Genomic DNA, 22,425 nt, shown 5'->3' on the forward strand with positions numbered 1-22,425 from the left:
CAGAGTGGAGATTTACAGTCACACATGAGAACTCACACAGGAGAAAAACCTTTCAGCTGCTCTGAGTGTGGTAAAACTTTCACCGAAAGTGGACACCTGAAGACCCACATGATGACTCATTCGGGAGAAAAACCTTTCAGCTGCCCGGTCTGTAAGAAATCTTTTACACACAGTGGAGCTTTAAAGATGCACATGAGAACTCACACAGGAGAAAAACCTTTCTGCTGCTCTGAGTGTGATAAAACTTTCACCGAAAGTGGACACCTGAAGAAACACATGAGAACTCACACAGGAGAGAAGCCTTTCAGCTGCTCAGTCTGTAAGAAATCTTTTACACAGAGTGGAAATTTACAAAAACACATGAGACTCCACACAGGAGAAAAACCTTTTTAGCTCCTCTTTAAGGAGAGGAAGTTTACGGTCACACAAGGTAGTCCACACAGGAGAGAAAAGATTCAGCTGCAGTGTTTGTAACAAAAGATTTGCCCAGAGTTCTGATGTCAAAACCCATAAATGTGTTGGTCCGATGGAAACAGAAGCTGATGGAGAGGACTGTGGAGGACCAGAACCAGCCAGGAACTCACATCCACTTTTACAACCAGAGACTGAAGATCAGACTGGAGACTCTTCTGATCCTGAGACTGATTACGTGGAATAACATTTGTGCCTTTAAGGGTCCAAGCAAAACCTCTCAAGTATCAAACAGAAATCTTTATGTATCAACATCTAGATAGAAGACATGATATTGTGTGGTAGGAAAAAGTACACTCTTATTTTAAATATTTTATTAGATATTGTTTTGTAATGTCTTTCATATAATCAAGAAATTAGAAAAATTTAACCACTCAATATTTTATAGTGCCCACACATATATTCACTTCTTTCTAAGTAACTTATGTTTAGCAAGATTCACTATTAATCATGTATCAATATGGGAGTTTATTCAATACACATTGGGTTCATGTTTTAATTTGATGTCTCATGTTTAAGCACAATTTAGGCCCAGCAGTCTCTGACAGGAGACTTTTCTCTCTGTGTCAGGGATACAGGAAGTGCACGTTGAATCTATCTTTAGTTTAAACAAGGGAGATGTGATGGAGGTAGCATCGGGAAGTTAGCCTAGCATGGTGTTTCCTGTCAGGGAGAGGAGGAGTTTTCTCTTTGAAGCAAAGCTGAGATGGACATATTAGGATCTCTATAAAACTATAAAAACTCACTTGTGCATTGCTATGTTCCAAGGTAATATGATCTGTGACCCCAACATGATTAAGTTCTTTTGACATGTGTAGTGTTAACTATGCCATTAATTAGGCCATGGTAAAGCTAATCAAGTAAAGAAATATAATGGTTTGATATGACCGGTGTGGTACACCAGGACATGCTGAGTACCCTCCAGGATGAAATAAAGTGAAATCATTTGAAGTAAACCATCTGTTGACTAGCATGAACGTTAGTAATTATTGTCTGGGTCACAAGGACCTAGGAGTACTTAAAGGTGCTGACACATGAAGCCGACGGCCAACCGTCGACAAAAAAGCCAGTCGAGATGATCAGTCCCCGAGGTCCAAAAAACTGCCTCGGGACACACTTGAGGCGACACCGACTTGAAAAACGTAATACGTCTACATATCAGCTGGCGGCGCTACTCTGTATTGTTGCCCAAGAAATGAAAACCGGCAGCTGATTGGACGAACGCGACACATGGGTTTGTTTTCTCCGGAAATTCAAAGCCAGACTGTTATGGCGGCTCGTTCAGAATACAATCTCATATTTTACTAAAATAGTTAACCGAAACGTGTTTCTGAAAACATTTTAAAGCGAGAAATAGGCCGTGATGCAGTTGCTGAATCTGTCTTCATTTCAGCTCAGCAAAGGTCAGTTTAAAAGATTTTCGTCAGATTTTGAGAGTCTAGTCACGCTCATTCTGCTCCCCATTTTCCGGGTGAGTCCCGACTGCCCCGTCTCCGACTCAACATGTCAGGTCGGCCAAAATGAACGCCGACAGCCCCCCCAGACTGACGACGGCACGGGACACACCGAACAGACTCGAGTCACTGACCTCGCCAGACTGTCCAACCGATTTTCGGCCTTGTGTGTCCACACCTTAAGAAAATGAAGACGAGAGGACTGTTAGAAGTAAAAATATCACCAGTTAAGGTCCATTTAAAGATGTAACAAACATGAGGTAACTGTGGGCGTGAATGTGTCCAACTGACACCGCCCCAAAACGCTGTATTAGAAGTAGGGCTGAGACGATTCCTCGAATAACTCGAATAATTCGATTACAAAAAATCCTCTAAGCAAAATTCTTTGCCTCGAAGCTTTGTTAAATCAAGGTTAATACTTTCCACGTTTCCACTTAATATGCATTTAGGCTTCTGAAAGCGTGTCCCCCAGAACTGTGTAGTTGAATACCCCTGCTTTAAGCTTGTACCGTCGTAATGGTGCGTTCTTTTTGTCCACCGAAGTTGATTTACTAGTCGTTTTCCAGAGTTACAAACCGGAAGTTGCAAAAAGAACCCCCTCCCGAGGTCGTATATATACGACTCGTCAAGTCGTCTGAACTCAGAGGACCCCGAGTTCACTTTCAAAGATGGCTACGTTGTGCATCACACGTAGTAAACATTGTGGTTTTCTACAATTTTAAGCACTTTTGTCGTCGTTACCAAATGAAGAAGTGGTACACATAGTGCTGTATACTGCTACCTATAGACATGTCTCTACAGTCTTATTAGGAGTTAAACATAACTCTGTATACTGCTACCTATAGGCATGTCTCTACAGTCTTATTAGGAGTTAAACATAGTGCTGTATACTACTACCTATAGACATGTCTCTACAGTCTTATTAGGAGTTAAACATAGTGCTGTATACTGCTACCTATAGACATGTCTCTACAGTCTTATTAGGAGTTAAACATAGTGCTGTATACTACTACCTATAGACATGTCTCTACAGTCTTATTAGGAGTTAAACATAGTGCTGTATACTGCTACCTATAGACATGTCTCTACAGTCTTATTAGGAGTTAAACATAGTGCTGTATACTGCTACCTATAGGCATGTCTCTACAGTCTTATTAGGAGTTAAACATAACTCTGTATACTGCTACCTATAGGCATGTCTCTACAGTCTTATTAGGAGTTAAACATAGTGCTGTATACTACTACCTATAGACATGTCTCTACAGTCTTATTAGGAGTTAAACATAGTGCTGTATACTGCTACCTATAGATATGTCTCTACAGTCTTATTAGGAGTTAAACATAGTGCTGTATACTGCTACCTATAGACATGTCTCTACAGTCTTATTAGGAGTTAAACATAGTGCTGTATACTGCTACCTATAGACATGTCTCTACAGTCTTATTAGGAGTTAAACATAGGAGTTAAACATAACTCTGTATAAACATGCTACCTATAGGCATGTCTCTACAGTCTTATTAGGAGTTAAACATAGTGCTGTATACTACTACCTATAGACATGTCTCTACAGTCTTATTAGGAGTTAAACATAGTGCTGTATACTGCTACCTATAGACATGTCTCTACAGTCTTATTAGGAGTTAAACATAGTGCTGTATACTGCTACCTATAGACATGTCTCTACAGTCTTATTAGGAGTTAAACATAACTGTATACTGCTACCTATAGACATGTCTCTACAGTCTTATTAGGAGTTAAACATAGTGCTGTATACTACTACCTATAGACATGTCTCTACAGTCTTATTAGGAGTTAAACATAGTGCTGTATACTACCTATAGACATGTCTCTACAGTCTTATTAGGAGTTATTCCGCCTGATTAGTTATTTTGGAGCTTGTGCAGCTGAAATTGGCTAGAGACGCTCGGTTGCCGTCACACTCGAGCTACAAGACAAAAAGAACGCACCATTACCCTTAACATATATTAAGAATATTAACATTTGGTCCACCAAAAGTGTACTATTGTAATGTATTTTTTTTAAGGGTCTTGGAATTTGGCAATACATTTTTTTGCTGCTAAAAAAGGAAACCTGTCTTTTGTATATATACAAACAACAGGTTTCCTTTTTTTTTGTAAACAGTAATAATAAATATTTACTATTGCTGTTTACTAAGTATTTCTTATCCGATTACTCGATTAATCGATGGAATAATCGGTAGAATACTCGATTACTAAAATAATTGAAAGCTGCAGCCCTAGTCCTAACCCTGCCTAAATTCATACATAATCCTTTTTAATAATTTTATTTAATAAACTTGTATTTGTATTTTTTACTGTTTATTCTTTTGATTTATATATGCAATATGTGTGTAATTCCAATTGTTTAGACGTTACGATGACAAATGTAGCAGTTACGCATAATCAACAATAAATAAATAAAAGAATAAGCAGTGTTTTTACTGTAAAGTATGCTGTTTAAATGAACTGTATCAAACAATATTTAAATATTCAGAATAATAATAATAATAATAATATAATAGTGGAATATTGGTGTGCATGTAAACGTACTCAATGACAAAGATTGTATTCTATTCTAGCGACGTATAATATTCAGGGGCTTTTATTTTGAAGGGCGAGAGGAACTGCTGCGAGGATTCTCCTGGACAGAAGGTGATGCTGCAAACCTCCAAAACAACACGAAGAAGATGAAGAAAAAGAAGATTTCGAAGCAGAAAGAAACATCCCAGACGGCTGGATGTGGTCTTAAAACCTGACCAAAAGCTACGCAGAGCAGGTTGGTTTGTTTTGTTTGTTTATTGCTGCTAATGTGTCCGTGCTAGGCTACCGTTAGCTGACCGTTAACTGCAGCTAGCTCCTGCTAAAGGCCTGCTCACACCGGGCTCGAGAACAACAACAACAACGAAACTAAAAAGCTAAATATTCGCCAGTGTTGGTGATTTTAAAGGTTCAACCTTTTCACACCGAGTCCGAGGCGAATACCCGCGTTCAGCTTCGACTAATGGCTGTGGTTAATGACGATGTGTTTACTATAAACCCAAATCTACACAGCGGAGCCGGGCTCGTTAGGAGTTCTACCGTGGAAGAGTCCCAGTGTGGGCCTGTTTGCTGGGTCGCTCCAGAGAAACACAAATGCTGCACAAGTTGGTGTAATTTGAAGGATAAAATATGTGCTAGTCAGTGTGTGTAAAAAAAACAGACAGGAGAACACACACACACTTCCCTGGCTCTGCCTTTACTGATGCACATACCAGATTTAACCACAGGGTGGCGCTGTTGACTAAACAACAAGACACCCTGGCTGTGTTAGAAACCGTTTCCTCACTCATTCACAAACATAAATGCTAGATATGAATATAAATAGGAGACTATTTTTTTTTGTTGATAATTTTATTATTTATAATGGCTGAATGGTTTGTAGATTTACTTGTAAGGCTATACCTTTTGTTGCTCATTCATTTTATTTGATTACTTCTGCTTCACAAGCTGCCACAGACGGCAAACTGAGATGGATGGATAGATGGATGGATAGATGGATGGATGGATGGATGGATGGATGGATGGATGGGTACTTTATTGATCCCCAAGGGGAAATTCAAGGTCCCAGTAGCTTATAGACCTCACACACAAAATACATCATAAACAGGATGATAAAATGACAAATCCACATGAATGATATGGACAATAAAAGAAAACGATACTAAATAAAAAATGACTGTACTAAGGGATGTATAAGCATGAGAGGCCTGCAGTGACAGGGCAGGGACTGACCCTATGGCTCAGTCTGCATGGTAAGGTGCTCTATGAGAGGGGGTGTCATGGTGGTAGTGCAAATAAGTCCAATAGTGCAAGGATAAAGTCTAGAGACCAGCATTAAATATGGACAATATAAGAGAATAATGTAGACATAGTAATATAAAAACTATAGCAGTGCATGGATTAAGTTTTAAAACAGACAGCATTAAATATGGACATTATAAGGGAATAAAGTAGACCGTAGGATAGACACAAATCAACAGTCAGTATTAGAGGTTACAGCCATTGTTCAAGTATTAAGTTAGACCTCAGTCCAGGCTGGGGGAAGGAGGGAGGGCTTGTGCATATGGTAAACAGTGGGCCAGTGTATTGGTTCACTGGATACAGTATTTATTGTAGACATCTGTGATTCAACATGAACATGTCAGATATCCACAATGACATTATTTCTACAATCAGTCAACAATGTTATGAATAGGTAAAATACATTTTGCCTGGTTCAAATAGAAGATATCTAGAATTTGGATTAGTATGTGGATATATTTTATTACTATTCTGACCAGTGAGAATATATTTTCTAGGGCAGTCCTTAACTAAAGAACTTCTTAGTCGACTAACACTTACAGGATTTTGTCGACTAATCGATTAGTTGATTTAATTGACAGAGCTGTGAGCTTTGAGAGGTGGTTAAGACTAGAAAAGCACAATATACAGTGGGGGAAATAAGTATTTGACCCCTTGCTGATTTTGCAGGTTTGCCCACTTACAAAGAATGCAAAAATCTACAATTTTAATCATATGTACATTCTAACAGTGAAAGACAGAATCCCAAAGAAAATTCCAGAAAATCACATCATATGAATTTATTAAAATTGATAACCATCTGATGAGGAAAAACAAGTATTTGACCCCCTGGACAAACAGCATGTTAATATTTTGTAGAAAAGCCATTATTGGCCAGCACAGATGTCAAACGGTTTTTATAGTTGGTGACAAGGTTTGTGCACATTTTTCGCAGGGATGTTGGCCCACCTCCCTGCAGACAGCCTCCAAATCATTCAGGTTCCGAGGTTGTCGCCTGGCAACTCGTATTTTAAGCTCCCTCCAAAGATTTTCAATCGGATTCAGGTCTGGAGACTGGCTAGGCCACTCCAGAACCTTGATGTGCTTCTTCTTCAGCCTCTTTTTGTTGCTTTGGCGGTGTGCTTAGGGTCGTTGTCGTGCTGAAACACCCATCCTCGACCCATCTTCAGCTCTCTCACTGAGGGAAGGAGATGTCGGTCCAGAATTCCACGATACATGGCCCCGTCCATCCTCCCCTCAATACGATGGAGTTGTCCCGTCCCCTTGGCTGAAAAGCACCCCCAAAGCATGGTGTTGCCACCACCATGCTTGACGGTGGGGATGGTGTTCTTTGGGTTGTACTCGGTGTTCTTTGCCCTCCAAACACGACGAGTTGAGTTGAGGCCAAAAAGTTCTATTTTGGTCTCATCTGACCACATCACCTTCTTCCAGGCCTCTTCTGAGTCGTCCAGGTGGTGAATGGCGAACTTCATGCGGGCCTGTACATGTTTCTTCTTGAGCAGGGGGACCTTGCGTGCGCTGCAGGATTTCAATCCATGACGGCGTAGTGTGTTACCAACCGTTTTTTTTTGTAGCTGTGGTCCCAGCTGCCTTCAGTTGATTCATCAGTTCCCCCTTGTGGTTTTGGGATGATTCCTCACCGTTCGCATGATCAGGGACACCCCACGAGGCAAGATCTTGTGTGGAGGCCCAGACCGAGGGAGGTTGGCGGTGGTGTGGTGCTTCTTCCATTTCCTGATAACTGCACCGACAGTTGATCTTTTCTCTCAAGTTGCTTTCCGATTCTCTTGTAGCCCATCCCAGCCTTGTGCAGATCAACAATCTTGTCCCTGATGTCCGTAGAAAGCTCTTTGGTCTTGCCCATGGTGGTGATGTCGGATGCTGGTTGTTTGGGTGTTGACAGGTGTCTTTTATACAGGTAACAAGGTGAGGCAGGTGTATTTGATGTAGATAATTGGTTTGGATTGGGGCTGTGTCTTAAAGAAAGACTAACTGGCTTGTAGGAGCCAGAATACTTGCTGTTTGTCCAGGGGGTCAAATACTTGTTTTTCCTCATCAGAGGGTTATCAATTTTAATAAATTCATATGATGTGATTTTCTGGAATTTTCTTTGGGATTCTGTCTTTCACTGTTAGAATGTACATATGATTAAAATTGTAGATTTTTGCATTCTTTGTAAGTGGGCAAACCTGCAAAATCAGCAAGGGGTCAAATACTTATTTCCCCCACTGTAAATGTAGTTAATTAACCATCTGTAAAACTGAGTTTCTCCACAATTAATCCTGCAAAAGAACCACTTTAAATCTTGTGTTTACCATAAATGTGCTCATAAGTTTCTGGGAAATGTGTAATTAAGCATGAATAAGCATAAAAAATGACTAATCGACTAAAGAAATCTTAGTCGACTAAGACCAAAACGACCGATTAGTCGACTAATCGACTAAGAGGTGGCAGCCCTACTATTTTCTGATATCTGAACTGTAATGACCGTTAGGAGTGTTGTTGCATTAAATGTTAAAACGGCTCGCCATAACAGAGTTTCAGCAATCAGTAGGCGTGTGATTAAAGGAACACGCTGACTTATTGTGACTTTAGCTTATTCACCGTATCCCCGAGTTAGATAAGCCAATACACACAGCCATCTTCTAACCATATACTGTACATACTGGGAACTAATTCTCAGAAGGCAAAGTAGCAACAAATAACGGTGCTTCTCAGGTGCTGCATGCAATTCACTCCGCCCAAGTAGCAGAAGTAGCAGTGCTTCGCCTTCTGAGAATATAGTTCCCAGTATGTATACAATTAGAAGACGGCTGTGTGTCATGTGACCTTGTTATTTGTACACGCTGTAACTATACAAATCACAACATGTTAATAGGAAAATGTTGATGTTATTTTGTCACTTATTGGGAGCAGTAGGCTAGATGGAGCCGGTTACCTCCAGGATCTTTAACTTTAACATTTGGAATCACTGTTGCCCCCGTTCTGGGGTTGTGTTATAGTCTGAAAACGGAGACATTTGGAAACGAGGACACGCGTCCATCAGTCTTATCCGTAAGATAGGCTTCTAGACCTTTCAGTAACAGTTCCACCTCGTCCTCGCTCCAAGATAATAAATCCCTGCTCTCACTTTTCACCGTTGTTGGTCTTTCTCCAAAAGTAATTTTGAAAGAGAAATATTTCTGTATTTTCAACTTCTACATCCATGATTATCAACTGCAGAGTAACATCAGACAATCTGCTTCCTGTTTACACCGCCACGCACATGCCCAGTGTGAGTAGTAGTAGTAGTAGTAGTAGTAGTAGTAGTAGTAGATAACTTTATTGTCCCCGTGGGGCAGTTGGGTTTGCAGCACAGTCGCGAGGCACTTCATGACAGGACATCAGACATATGATACAAACAAATAGTCCATACATCAGACACCGACAGACATAACATGAAGAACATACATCACACACTACAAGAATGATCATGTGATGTATGTGTCAGACGTGTATAAACAAGATTTATTTTTTTGTTGTCTCCAAATGCTTGTCAGCGTCTGAAAACCACCGAAAATGCTGATGCCACAGCTTCAGAAAAAACAAAACCTACACGGTGAAATCCAAAAGATTTGTATTTGGTGTGAAGAGTCTCAGAGAGATGGACAGGCTCCATTTATTCACCTTTCTTCACCTCGTTGTGAGTTGCATATATATATATATATTTTTCTCCAGTGCAGGCCGGAGAGAACTCGAGGAGGACGGTGCCAGACAGACGTTTGATTTTACGTTCAAAGAGAGTTTGGTGGAGAAAAGTCCCGAGAAACCCTTTAACATGGACCCGAGCCCCAGTGACCACGCGTCCTCGCACTGTTTCAACCATCGAGGTAAGATGATGATCGCTTTTAGATATTTTGTTGAATAGAATAGTCTTTATTGCCAATGTACAATGAAATTGGATGCTGTACTTTCAGTGCAAAACATCAGCAACAGCGCTAAAATAGGTGAATAAATAAATAGCCTCTAATAGAGCCTCTAAAAGTCACTATAGAATTTATAAAAGAGATAGGATTTAATAAAAAGAAGGTGAAGACACAAAAACACAGACACACAAGACATACACTGCATTATCATCCTAAAAACCTTTTTGGATAAAAACTCTTGAGTCTTTTTGTCTGTGATTTAACTGTCCTGAAACGTCTGCAGCATCGAATGGAGAGTGTCCCGGTTGAGATGGATCTTGTAGTTTGCTCTGGGTTTTTCTTTTTTTTGAGGCAGCGAGGGCTGTTAAGATCATACAGGTGAGGGGAGAGGGCAGCCAATGATCTTCTTCTTCTTCTGATGTTGCTTTTTCTGTAAAAACGCCACAAGAAGACGGTATTACCCTTCAGTCACACAACGTATAAGTATAATGCAGTTTAAAAGAAGGTACAAAAGGTATCTTTTTGAAAAGTATGTAAGGGAGTGTTCTATGTTGGCCAGAAGAGGGCGGCATTGGGTTATTTTAGATGCTCCAACCTGTTCCTCCCAATACAATTAAACAAGTCATTATAATGTTGCTGCCACATCTGGCAGATTACATCTGAGCCACTGACTCAAATATTTAACTAAATATCCTAAATATTTAAAAGGTAAAGACATTTTACAACTGTTCATGGCTCTAACCTCCTTCCAGAAGTCATAACTTTTATTTTGCTTACTAAGTGTAGCTTTAGCAATTAATGCATCTTTTTGTATTCGAAATAGTGTTTATAACCTGACATTTTTGTTTTTATTTTGGGACACCTGAGGCCTGATACTGTGATGCAGGATTTTGGGTTAGTGATAAAAATTCAGGTTTGCCTTTTATTTTGGGGGGGGTTGTTACCTGCGTACATCACCTTGCTGACCTATGCTGCACACCTAACCTGCTCCAAAGCAGGTTACATGAAACAAGCTCAGTCTAATACTGTTAGCTGTCGAGAATGATGACCTAGCGTGACCTAGCTGACACGCTGCACTGATGTTAACATTGCCATGTAGCATTCAAGACTCTCCAGGCGGAAAACGGTGCCTTTAATTTGTTTTATCGGGGAGCATGAAAATGGCCAAATTCTTCAAAAACTTGTTGCCTGCCGACAACAGTTTGGATTCTACCTTTTATAACCTTGTCCCCAGGTAATAGCACAGCGTCACCCAACGTCTGGATACTCAAACCAACATATTTGGCTCCTACAGGTTCTGTTCAAGATAGTCTTCCATTGCCAGTCGAGTAACTTCTGTAGTTTATACCACAGATGCATTCTGGGATAGGAGACAGGGCTCGACCGTAAAGGCTTGTCCGCTTTTCCAGGACAAGTGGATTTTTTTGTAGGGCAAGTGGAAGAGAAATTTACAATGAAGCATGAAGTTAATTTGAATTATTTAGTGGCTGGCTCTCTGCCTTGTAGCGTTACTACTCCGCTGCTCGTTTGTTCGTCAGTTATTTTAAAACCTCAGCTCTGCGACTTGCCAGATTAAATATCAGGTAATAATCAACTGTAAGGGAGCTACACCCTTTAAAGGATCCCTTGGTAAATCAGCCTCTGCCGGGTAGAAAGTGAAATTGTAGGAAGAAAAAAAAAAAACACCAACATTTAGTGGCAAAATCCATTGTTATGTCTGCTAAATTATTTTAGATAATTGTCAACACTACCTCTGGTGATACACTGCACACCGGCGTACAACGTATTACTTTGTATCATGGAGTCTGGAGATCCTTTTTTTCTTGTTGAAGGGGATATCTATTGTTGGGAAATGTTTGTTTCTACTGTTTCAACTGAACTTTATTAATGTTGATAAAGTTTGGATGCTTTCAACGCTTTGTTCGAATTCTGCATTAACAAAACACATAAAACAAAATTATAAAATGACAAATCTTTACCCGTGCAATTGATTTTTGTGCATGGACAAGTGAAATGTAAATGTACTTTTCCAAAGGACAAGTGCCTCAAAAAGTTAATGTCAAGCCCTGGGAGAAAAATACGCTCTTGCTTGTTTGCATTTCTTTAAACCAATTACAATCATCTTGGGCTGCGCTAAGCTCCGAAGGCAGCAAATGTGGCTCTGCTAAATAGTCTCAGGAAGGAACTTGTTTTTGTTCAAAAGTTCAAAATATACAATAATAAATAAATATTAAATAAAAAAAATTAGATAAATAATAATTGTATTTCGGTATTTCAGACATAGAACAGATAGTTGGTGAAGAGGAGCAGCAGGAGTGTAGCTCCAGTGTGGACCAGCAGGAGCCAGAGCCCCCCCCACACATTAAAGAGGAACAGGAGGAACTGTGTATCAGTCAGGAGGGAGAGCAGCTTCAAGGGCTGGAGGAGGCTGATATCACCAAGTTCCCATTCACTCCTGTCCCTGTGAAGAGTGAAGATGATAAAGAGGAAGCTCAGTCCTCACAGCTTCATCAGAGACAAACTCAACACATGGAAACAGAAGCTGATGGAGAGGACTGTGGAGGACCAGAACCAGCCAGGAACTCACATCCACTTTTACACCCAGAGACTGAAGACCAGACTGGAGACTCTTCTGATCCTGAGACTGATGACAGTGCTGATTGGAAGGAGACCAGAGAACCTCAGTCAGCTTTAAACTCTCTGAAAAATGATTCAAGATGTAAGAAAACATTCAGCTGCTCAGAGTGTGGGAGGAGATTTGACCACAAGGGAAGTCTGAATAGACACATGATAACTCATACAGGAGAGAAACTTTTCAGCTGCTCAGTCTGTAAGAAAGGTTTTACACAGAGTGGAAGTTTAAAAAAACACATGAGAATCCACACAGGAGAGAAGCCTTTCAGCTGCTCTGAGTGTGGTAAAGCGTTCACTGAAAATGGACAACTGAAGACACACATGAGAACTCATACGGGAGAGAACCAATTTAACTGCAGTGTGAATGGTTCAAGATGTAATGCTGATGAGAAAACCTTTAGCTGCTCGGAGTGTGGTAAAATATTTGGAACCAAGGGAAGTCTGAAGAATCACATGATAAATCACATAGGAGAAAAAGCTTTCAGCTGCTCCATCTGTAAGAAATCTTTTACACGGAGTGGAAATTTACAGACACACATGAGAATCCACACAGGAGAGAAGCCTTTTAGCTGCAGTGTATGTCACAAAACATTTGCCTGGCATTCGCCATTCAAAACACACAAATGTCAACGGTCCTCACAGCTTCATCAGGGTCAGAGTGAGGAGAACAGCGAGGCAGAGCCTCAGTCAGGTTTAAACTCTTCAAAAAATCAGTCAAGATGTAGTGCAGATGAGAAACAATTTAGTTGCTCTGATTGTAAGAAAAGATTCGGAACCAAGGGAAGCCTGACGAGACACATGATAACTCATACAGGAGAGAAACCTTTCAGCTGCTCGGTCTGTAAGAAGTCTTTTGCACGGAGTGGACATTTACAGACACACATGAGAATCCACACAGGGGATAAGCCTTTCAGCTGCTCAGTGTGTGGTAAAGCTTTCACTGAAAGTGGACAACTGAAAAGACACACAAGAACTCACACAGGGGAGAAGCAGTACAGCTGCAGTGTTTGTGACCAAAGATTCACTTGTCCTCGGCAGCTCAAAAAACATAAATGTGTTGGTCGTAAGGCGTCACAGCTTCATCAGAGTCAAACTGAGGAGAACAGAGAGGCTGATCCTCCAGCCAGCAGAGAAACTCAACACATGGAAACAGAAGCTGATGGAGAGGATTCTGGAGGACCAGAACATCCACATCCACTTTTACAACCAGATACAGGAGATAGTGTTGTTAGTGATTCTTGGAAGGAGACCAGAGAATGTCCTCAAGGTTTTAACTCTCTGGAACCTGGTGCATGTAATACTCACAAGAAATCATTCAGCCTCTCTGAGTATGGGGAAATATTTGGCAAGATTTGGTGTGTGAAAAGACGCGTGAGAATCCACACAGGAGAGAATCCATTCAGCGGCTCAGGTTTGTTTTAGGGCTGCAACTAACAATTATTTTCATTGTCGATTTAATCTGTGGAGTATTTTCTGGATTAATGCATTATTTGTTTGGTCTCTAAAATGTCAGAAAATTATGAAAAATGTTAATCAGTGTTTCCCAAAGCTAAATATGACGTCCTCAAATGTCTTGTTTTGTCCAAAACTAGCTGTAGATAGGTGGGGTTTCCTCTAGCTGTAGATAGGTGGGGTCTCCTCTAGCTGTATATAGGTGGGGTCTCCTCTAGCTGTAGATAGGTGGGGTCTCCTCTAGCTGTAGATAGGTGGGGTCTCCTCTAGCTGTAGATAGGTGGGGTTTCCTCTAGCTGTAGATAGGTGGGGTCTTCCCTAGCTGTAGATAGGTGGGGTCTCCTCTAGCTGTAGATAGGGGGGGTCTCCTCTAGCTGTAGATAGGTGGGGTTTCCTCTAGCTGTAGATAGGTGGGGTCTCCTCTAGCTGTAGATAGGTGGGGTCTCCTCTAGCTGTAGATAGGTGGGGTTTCCTCTAGCTGTAGATAGGTGGGGTCTTCCCCTAGCTGTAGATAGGTGGGGTCTCCTCTAGCTGTAGATAGGGGGGGTCTCCTCTAGCTGTAGATAGGTGGGGTTTCCTCTAGCTGTAGATAGGTGAGGTCTCCTCTAGCTGTAGATAGGTGGGGTCTTCCCTAGCTGTAGATAGGTGGGGTCTCCTCTAGCTGTAGATAGGGGGGGGGGTCTCTAGCTGTAGATAGGTGGGGTTTCCTCTAGCTGTAGATAGGTGGGGTCTCCTCTAGCTGTAGATAGGTGGGGTCTTCCCTAGCTGTAGATAGGTGGGGTCTCCTCTAGCTGTAGATAGGTGGGGTCTCCTCTAGCTGTAGATAGGGGGGGTCTCCTCTAGCTGTAGATAGGTGGGGTCTTCCCTAGCTGTAGATAGGTGGGGTCTCCTCTAGCTGTAGATAGGTGGGGTCTCCTCTAGCTGTAGATAGGTGGGGTCTCCCCTAGCTGTAGATAGGTGGGCCAACGCATTTTTTGTGCATGCATTGTTTTAGTCCAGTGCAACACTGGCAGCGCCGCCGCTAGTTAGCTTAGCGTAGTGAATGGAATCCTATGTTGCCGGTTAGCATGTTGTGAGTAAAAGTGAGCCAACAAAAGACAAAAAAACAACCTAATTACTTTTTACTGAGATAAAAAATGCATTGGCCCACCTATCTACAGCCAGGGTAGACCGTGATAAGAACTATTTCAACAAACGGTGGCGTATTCCTTTAAGCTCGTTTGTTTTATTTCTCCAATAGCTATGCTAACGTTAGCCGAGGCTAGCAAAGAGTCTTTGTGTTAGCTGTCCCATTGTCACTTAAAGATAATGGGTACCGAGACAACAATATTAAAATGATGAACATTATTTTACCTTTTTATTTTTTACAGGCAAGTCATTAAGAACAAGTTCTTATTTACAATGGCAGCCTGACAAGCGACAACCACATAGGGGAAGAAGGCTAGAAGATAAATTACGCTGGACACTTGCAGTTTAAAATGACACAAAATGCAATTTAAAGTAACAACTAATTTCGTAAAAGAGAACACAGACAGCAGTCAACAAGTATAAAGGAGAAGTACACAGGTACATAGGTGAATAAGAAAGGGAGAAATGTTACAAATGTGTAGCTGGGAAATTATGATGTCTTTTGTGGAGCATTCCTGTTGCAAGTGGCGGCAGATTGAAAACATGCAAGACCAGAGACAGAGTTGGTTTTGGGATGGCTTATTGGAATGTAAAGTGATGTCCCGGGTATTGTATGTGACAGACATTGGCTGCAGCAAGCAAGTCAGAATGTGATCTGCCGAGAATGGTCTTGTTAATGAAATTAAACCAGTCAATCTTATGGCAAATGTGAAGATAGGGCAGGTTGACTAGTGAATACATGGTGCAGTGGTGTTTGTTGAATGGGACATTTGTGGCAAACCGGAAAGCAGAGTGGTATAGAGTGTCGAATTTTGATAGAGTGCTATTGCAACCCTGTATATTGTGTCACCATAATCTAACATGGAAAGAATGGGCATCTGAATAAGAGTGAGTTTGGCAGAAGGGGTGAAAGTGGAGTGGTTTCTATATAGGAAGCCAAGTTTAGCCTTGACCTTAGATTGCAGCTTTGAGCTGTGGATGGGGGATTAAAAAAAAAGTTTCCAGCCCAGGTATAAATATGATTTTTAATTATTATTATTATTGATTAGAGTCTGTCTTGATTCTGTTTACTGACTTCTATGTGTGTTTCCTGTTTCCTTTAGCGGTGCAGCAGCTGTTGGTGGTTAAAGAAGAGGTTCCCCCTGAGCAGCAGGAGTGTAGCTCCAGTGTGGACCAGCAGGAGCCAGAGCCCCCCCCACACATTAAAGAGGAACAGGAGGAACTGTGTATCAGTCAGGAGGGAGAGCAGCTTCAAGGGCTGGAGGAGACTGATATCACCAAGTTCCCATTCACTCCTGTCCCTGTGAAGAGTGAAGATGATGAAGAGGAAGCTCAGTCCTCACAGCTTCATCAGAGACAAACTCAACACATGGAAACAGAAGCTGATGGAGAGGACTGTGGAGGACCAGAACCAGCCAGGAACTCACATCCACTTTTACAACCAGAGACTGAAGGCCAGACTGGAGACTCTTCTGAGCCTGAGACTGATGACAGTGCTGATTGGAAGGAGACCAGAGAACCTCAGTCAGCTTTAAACTCTCTGAAACATGATTCAAGACGTAAGAAAACATTCAGCTGCTCCGAGTGTGGGAGAAAATTTGGGACCAATGCACACCTGAAGAGACACATGATAACTCATACAGGAGAGAGGCCATTCATCTGCTCAGTGTGTAGGAAATCTTTTACACAGAGTGGAGATTTACAGAGACACGCAATAATTCACACAGGAGAGAAAACTTTCAGCTGCTCTGAGTGTGGGAGAAGATTTGGCCGCAAGCAACATCTGAATAGACACGTGATGACTCACACAGGAGAAAAACCTTTTAGCTGCTTCGTCTGTAAGAAATCTTTTACACACAGTGCAAATTTAGGCCCACACATGACAGTCCACACAGGGGAAAAAAGATTTAGCTGCGGTGTTTGTGAAAAGACATTTCAGTGGCGTACTCAGGTCAAAAGACATAAATGTGTTGGTGGTAATTCGTCACAGCTTCATCAGGGTCAAACGGAGGAGAACAGAGAGGCAGAGCCTCCAGCCAGCAGAGAAACTCAACACATGGTAACAGAAGCTGATAGAGAGGACTTGTTGGGGCTTTGGAAATTATAGTGTGGTCTAGACCTACTTCTCTCTGTAAAGTGTCTCAAGATAACTCTTGTTATGATTTGATACTACAAATAAAACTGAATTGAATTGACTGCGGAGGACCAGAACCAGCCAGGAACTCGCATCCATTAAGGACCTTATGCCGTTGCCTGACGTGCACCTCTAAAAAAACGGCAGACAAAATAATGGCTTGTTGGTTCAATTGAGAGCCCACACAGGTGAGAAGTCAGATTATTTAGGGCCCGAGCGCCGACAGCGGCGAAGGCCCTATTGAAACTGAAGGAATTATTGTTTCTATTATTTTCCCGTCAAATGAATTGCCTTGTTGAGGGGCTCAACATATTCAAAAACTCACCAAATTTGGCGGCCGCATCAAGTCTGGTGAAAATGTACGTATTTTAAGGGTTTTGGGAATAGGCGCACAAAAATGGCTCGCTAGCGCCCCCTAGAAAGTTCAGAAAAAACACATATTTAACATGTCAAGATGTACAAAAAACTTAATCCCAACAGGAAGTCCGCCATTTTGAATTAAATATTCGAAATTAGTGCGATTTTGGCCATTTCCACATGTCGTACTTTAACAAACTCCTCCTAGAGATTTCCCCCGATCAACTTCAAACTCGGTCTGTGCCATCTTAAGATGTTAAAGATGAAAAGTTGTTAAAAGAAAAACTTTTCCTCATAGGGCGTGGCCGTGGCGGGGCGGACATTTTGTGCATTTCGCCGCCGAAACAGGAAGTGGGTGTAACTCGAGTGTACGTTGTCCGATTACCTCGAAACTTTTCAGGATTCATAAGAGTCCAACCCAGAGGACAAATAAAGGCCGATATTTACTTAAAGTCATAGCACCCCCTAGTGGCAACAGGAAGTAGGCCTAAAAGTCAAGGTGCTATACTTTAACAAACTCCTCCTAGAGATTTCATCCGATGGACTTCAAACTTGGTCTGTACCATCCCAACACCTTAACGATGAAAAGTTATTAAAAGAAAAACTTTTCGTCAGACGGTGTGGGCGTGGCAGCCATTTTGAGTGTTTAGCGATGAACAAAGAAGTTGTTGTAACTTGAGTGTACTTTGTCGTATCTCACCGAAATTTCTCACGATTGACAAGGGTCCAGGCCTGAGGACACCTACAGGCCAAAATTCAATTTTGGTCATAGCGCCCCCTGCTAGCAACATGAAATGCGCCTTATATGACAAACATCATCCGATTTACATGAAACTCAGAATGTGTGGTCTACATGTGATACTGAGCCAGCCCCTATAATATGACCACGCCCACTTACTCAGGCCACGCCCCCTTTCATAACTCTTGACCCGTTTAAGGTAGAGTCTTATGTGAGGTATCATTGAACTCAGCACTGACTTCCTTTTTAATTGGTGATGGTTTGACCCGCCCCCTGCGCTTTTGCCACACCCCTTTTCACAGCTAATGAACCGTATGACGTAGTCTTGTGTGAGCTATCGTTGAACTCGGCAGGGAGTTCCCTTTTCATTGTTGACGATTTGCGGCGTCTGAGTGCCGCGCGAATGCACGGTCACAAGGAGCGGCGTCCGCCGGTAACCCCGACGCGCGCTGAGGGGCGAGGGCACGTCCATCGCTGCTCGCAGCTTTAATTATATATATTATTATATAGAACTTTTATAGTTATGATAAATTCTGTGCTATACACTTCTCTACAAACTTCTGTTCTGGTAGTTGCTCAGAAACCCCATTATTGTAAATATACATAGGAAGCCATACATCTTCTGAATGCCATATTTCTCTAGTTTGTTTTACTTGTGGGTAAACATGGACCTTCAGGAGCTGCCATTCATCTGCATATACGGCTGTACACAGTAAAATCTGAAAACTTTCCCTTAAAGGAACACGCCGACTTATTGGGAATTTAGCTTATTCACCGTAACCCCCAGAGTTAGACAAGTCGATACATACCCTTCTCATCTCTGTGCGTGCTGTAACGCTGTCTGATGGTTCCAGCATTAGCTTAGCCTAGCACAGATCCTGCAGGTAACTGGTTCCAGCTAGCCTACTGCTCCAAATTGTGACAAAAGTGACAAAATAACACCAACATGTTCCTATTTACATGTTGTGATTTGTAGAGTCACAGCGTGTACAAAAAACTACGTAACATGAGACACAGCCATCTTCTAACAGTAAACAAACCGGGAACTATATTCTCAGACAGGCTTGCTGCGAGCATATCACTCCGCCCAAGTACTATATTATTCCGCCTGAGAATATAGTTCCTGGTTTGTTTAGGGATAGAAGACGGTCATCTGACGGTCGTTATGGACTCTTACCAAGGCGGTCTCAGTACAGTGTCTCTTCCTAAAGCCTGACTGAAATTTGTCATACAGCCAAAAATTTGAAATGGGGCGATAGTTCTTTAACACTGTTGGGTCCAAATTAGGCTTCTTTATTATAGGTTGATAGTGGCATGTTTAAAGTAGGACAGGACACAGAGTGTGGCCGATGAAGAGTTGAGAATAGCCACTATACTAGGGCCAATGGTAGGAAGTGCTCTTGAGAATAATAAGGGTGGTATTATATCCAGGTAAAACAAACGAGAGACCTATGGCATTCAGAAGATGTATGACTTTCCTTTTGTATATTTTCAATAAGGGGTTTCTGAGCAATTACCAGAGCAGGTGTAAGTGTAGAGTACAGAATATATCGAATATAAAAGTTCTTGCAAACATATGGCTTCTCACCTCTGTGGGTTCTTAATTGAACCTACAAACCACTATTTTGTCTGAAATCTTTTTCACGTTTTGCAAGAATATGGCTTCTCACCTGTGTGGATTCTCATGTGTTTCTTCAAACCTGAATTTTACTTAAACTCTTTTCCACGTGTCCCATATGGAAGACTTTTGTACCTGTTTGAGTATTACAGTGAATCTCTGAAAAGATAGTGTTGTTTATATTGTTACTCTGACTTCTGCTCTTGAGATGTCTCTTCGTTGGTTCTAGCTCTGCATTTCTAGTTGATCCTGAGTCCCCATGCTCCTGAGTCCCCATGCTCCTGAGTCCCCATGCCCTGAGTCCCCATGCTTGTCCCCATCCTGTTCTGATCTGGGCTCCCAGCTTCATTAGAGTTGTGAGAGAACAGCTGGTGGTAACTGTTTGCTTCCGATACCCCGGAGGTTATAAGTGGCATGTTGGCCACAGACTCTTTCTCTGCTGCACTTATATCTCTTTCACACCAATGACCAGGGTTGGGCCCTGGTCATCTGACCAGTGTCAACATGGGTGTATCCCTGGTCATGACAAGTCAGGTACGACCGGGTCACAACCAGGGAGCAATGCATAACAAATACCTTAAGTGCTAGAAATGGGCGGGCTTTACATGTCATATTCAGCTAACATAATATGCTCCAGTGCAATTGTATACCACAATAACTAATATTTTTGTTATTACTTGAATGTCATTGTAAAGTAGAGAAAAAGAAATCTAGCTTTTTTATGATTGCTTAAATTGATTGCTTCTAAAACACAAATAAATAACCATCACAGCACTTATCAGATGATTTGTGCTGACTAATTTCTCCTCCTCTGCTTTTCTTTGCAGCAGCTGGACAAGGAAGTAGGCTGCTGTAGTATCGGTTTCATGACTATTTTCTCTTTGTTTGATACCATTAAAAATAAAGTTGTACTCAGCAGCTACACTGAACTGCAGTCTGCAGATGTGTGTCTCGAGCACAAGAAAAAGAGAATGGCGGTGCTGAAAGAATTAAACAAGACTTATTTTCATACATTTACGTTCCAATGCTGGGTATTTACAGGCAGTTTTGCCTTTGTCAGCAGAGAGTGATTATTAATAAATTTGTAAGGTGAATAATTGTTCTGTTTCTTTGTTGTTGCAGACGCATTAATGTATGAGTGTGCATTTGTACAGTACCCTCCCACACCTGAAAAATAGGGCTCCCTCAAAAGCTGCAAACTTAGGTTGCAGAACTGTTTTCAGACTTGTATCCAGAAATAAGTTTATGATCAAATGAATTAGGAATACGTTAAGAATATGCATTCAAGGCTCTTGAAAGCTGTTGCCAGAGTAGTTTTTTTATCAAACGACAATGTAGAGACTGAATCTGTAGTCTCAAGTAATTTAATGAACATAGCCAACTATTACAGATGTTAAAAGGTTGCCGTTTATTTTCACAAAATAAACATTTGAAGTATACTATACACTTCTGTATAGGGAAACAAACTACCATCATCTTATGAATTTGGTTCATTGTTTTGAAGTAATCAAATATTTGTCTTTTATTCAAACTGAGTTGGTTGAAATAGTAACAAGAAGCGTTTCCCAAACTGAAAGGACTTGATAAAGGCAACACAAGAACTGAAAGAGCTGCTTCAATCATTCCACATTTCTTTTTTCTCTGCTCCCTGAAAAGACATCACACCATAGTATGCCCGACATTAACAACATTTTAACATGTTATTTAATGACATCTCCGTGGCGCCTGAGCAATAGGTTCCCTTAGGATGGTGCAGATTGTTGTTGAAATCTTCAGAAACAACAATTTATTGTGTTGAGAAATGTTTTGAAGCTTTTGTTTCCAAGTTCAAGGATGAACTGTCAGGCTAAAAAAATATTATTTGAATAGTTTTTATTTTTTAGTAAGCCTGTAATTTCTTAGACTTTTATTTTTGAAACGCAGCAACTAGTCCGCTGTGGTGTGTAGCATAGGTCTATGCTACATACTTGTCCATGTACAAATAAACACAACAAAAAAAACAGAAACAAACTACCATCATGTTTTATATTTGGTTTATGGTGTTTTCTTGGAGCCCTGGAAATGTATTAAAATAGTTGCAAACTAAGTTGGTTAAATAAGTAAAAATCAGCAAGTGTTTCCAAAAGTGATAATAGTGATGAAACTGTAAATTTCTTCGGATGTCATTTAAAAAAATAATGTATTTTAATCATTAATCTTCCTTGTGTTGATCTGAAAGTCTTTGACACTTAAGGACCTTTATTTTGAAGCTCAGCAACTAATCTTCACCGGAAGCTGTAGTCTTCACTGCGGCTGACTTCACACTTTGAACAAGATGGCGTCTAGCAGAAAGGAGTGTTAGAGTGTCTTTGTTGTGTAGAGAAAGAGGTAAAATGTGTAAAGTCCAGATGCTGAGAGCGTTGGTGGAGCAGCGACCAACTGCGGCTGCTGAAGAGATATTTGGGCTGTTTGAAAGAACGATAGCAGAGTACGAGGAGGAACTTTGTCGTTCAAAAAGAGGAGAACGAGCGACAACGGAGCTACTGGACGCTGTTTTCAACCCTCAGCTTCGGCTACACAGAGCAGGTTTGGTCCCTTTACTTATTCCTCTCTCGCTCTGTTTATAACAGGGCTGGTAAATATACAGGCACTTAAATTTACATGCGTAGATACCACCTTCTGCTTGTGAGATG

At 41.3% G+C, this 22,425-nt stretch overlaps 1 protein-coding gene and 1 long non-coding RNA gene across 2 annotated transcripts; both read left to right on the top strand.

Moving 5' to 3' along the window:
• Positions 1–4,592: 4,592 nt before the first annotated feature.
• LOC114567686 (uncharacterized) lies at positions 4,593–12,053 on the top strand. Its single transcript, XR_003694222.1, has 3 exons — positions 4,593–4,722; positions 9,509–9,655; positions 11,970–12,053. It is a non-coding gene; the product is annotated as an uncharacterized LOC114567686 (long non-coding RNA).
• A 310-nt stretch (positions 12,054–12,363) lies between these two features.
• On the top strand, positions 12,364–13,747 carry LOC114568496 (gastrula zinc finger protein XlCGF57.1-like). Its single transcript, XM_028598109.1, has one exon. It carries the CDS (start codon positions 12,479–12,481, stop codon positions 13,745–13,747), a length of 1,269 nt encoding a protein of 422 aa, XP_028453910.1. The 5' UTR covers positions 12,364–12,478.
• Positions 13,748–22,425: the final 8,678 nt, after the last annotated feature.

The sequence above is a fragment of the Perca flavescens genome, chromosome 14 (assembly GCF_004354835.1).
Source record: "Perca flavescens isolate YP-PL-M2 chromosome 14, PFLA_1.0, whole genome shotgun sequence".
Lineage (NCBI taxonomy): Eukaryota > Metazoa > Chordata > Actinopteri > Perciformes > Percidae > Perca > Perca flavescens.

Bases quoted from the DNA above. Each gene is read 5' to 3' on its own strand.
- LOC114568496 (XM_028598109.1), top strand. From the start codon at position 12,479: ATGATAACTCATACAGGAGAGAAACTTTTCAGCTGCTCAGTCTGTAAG.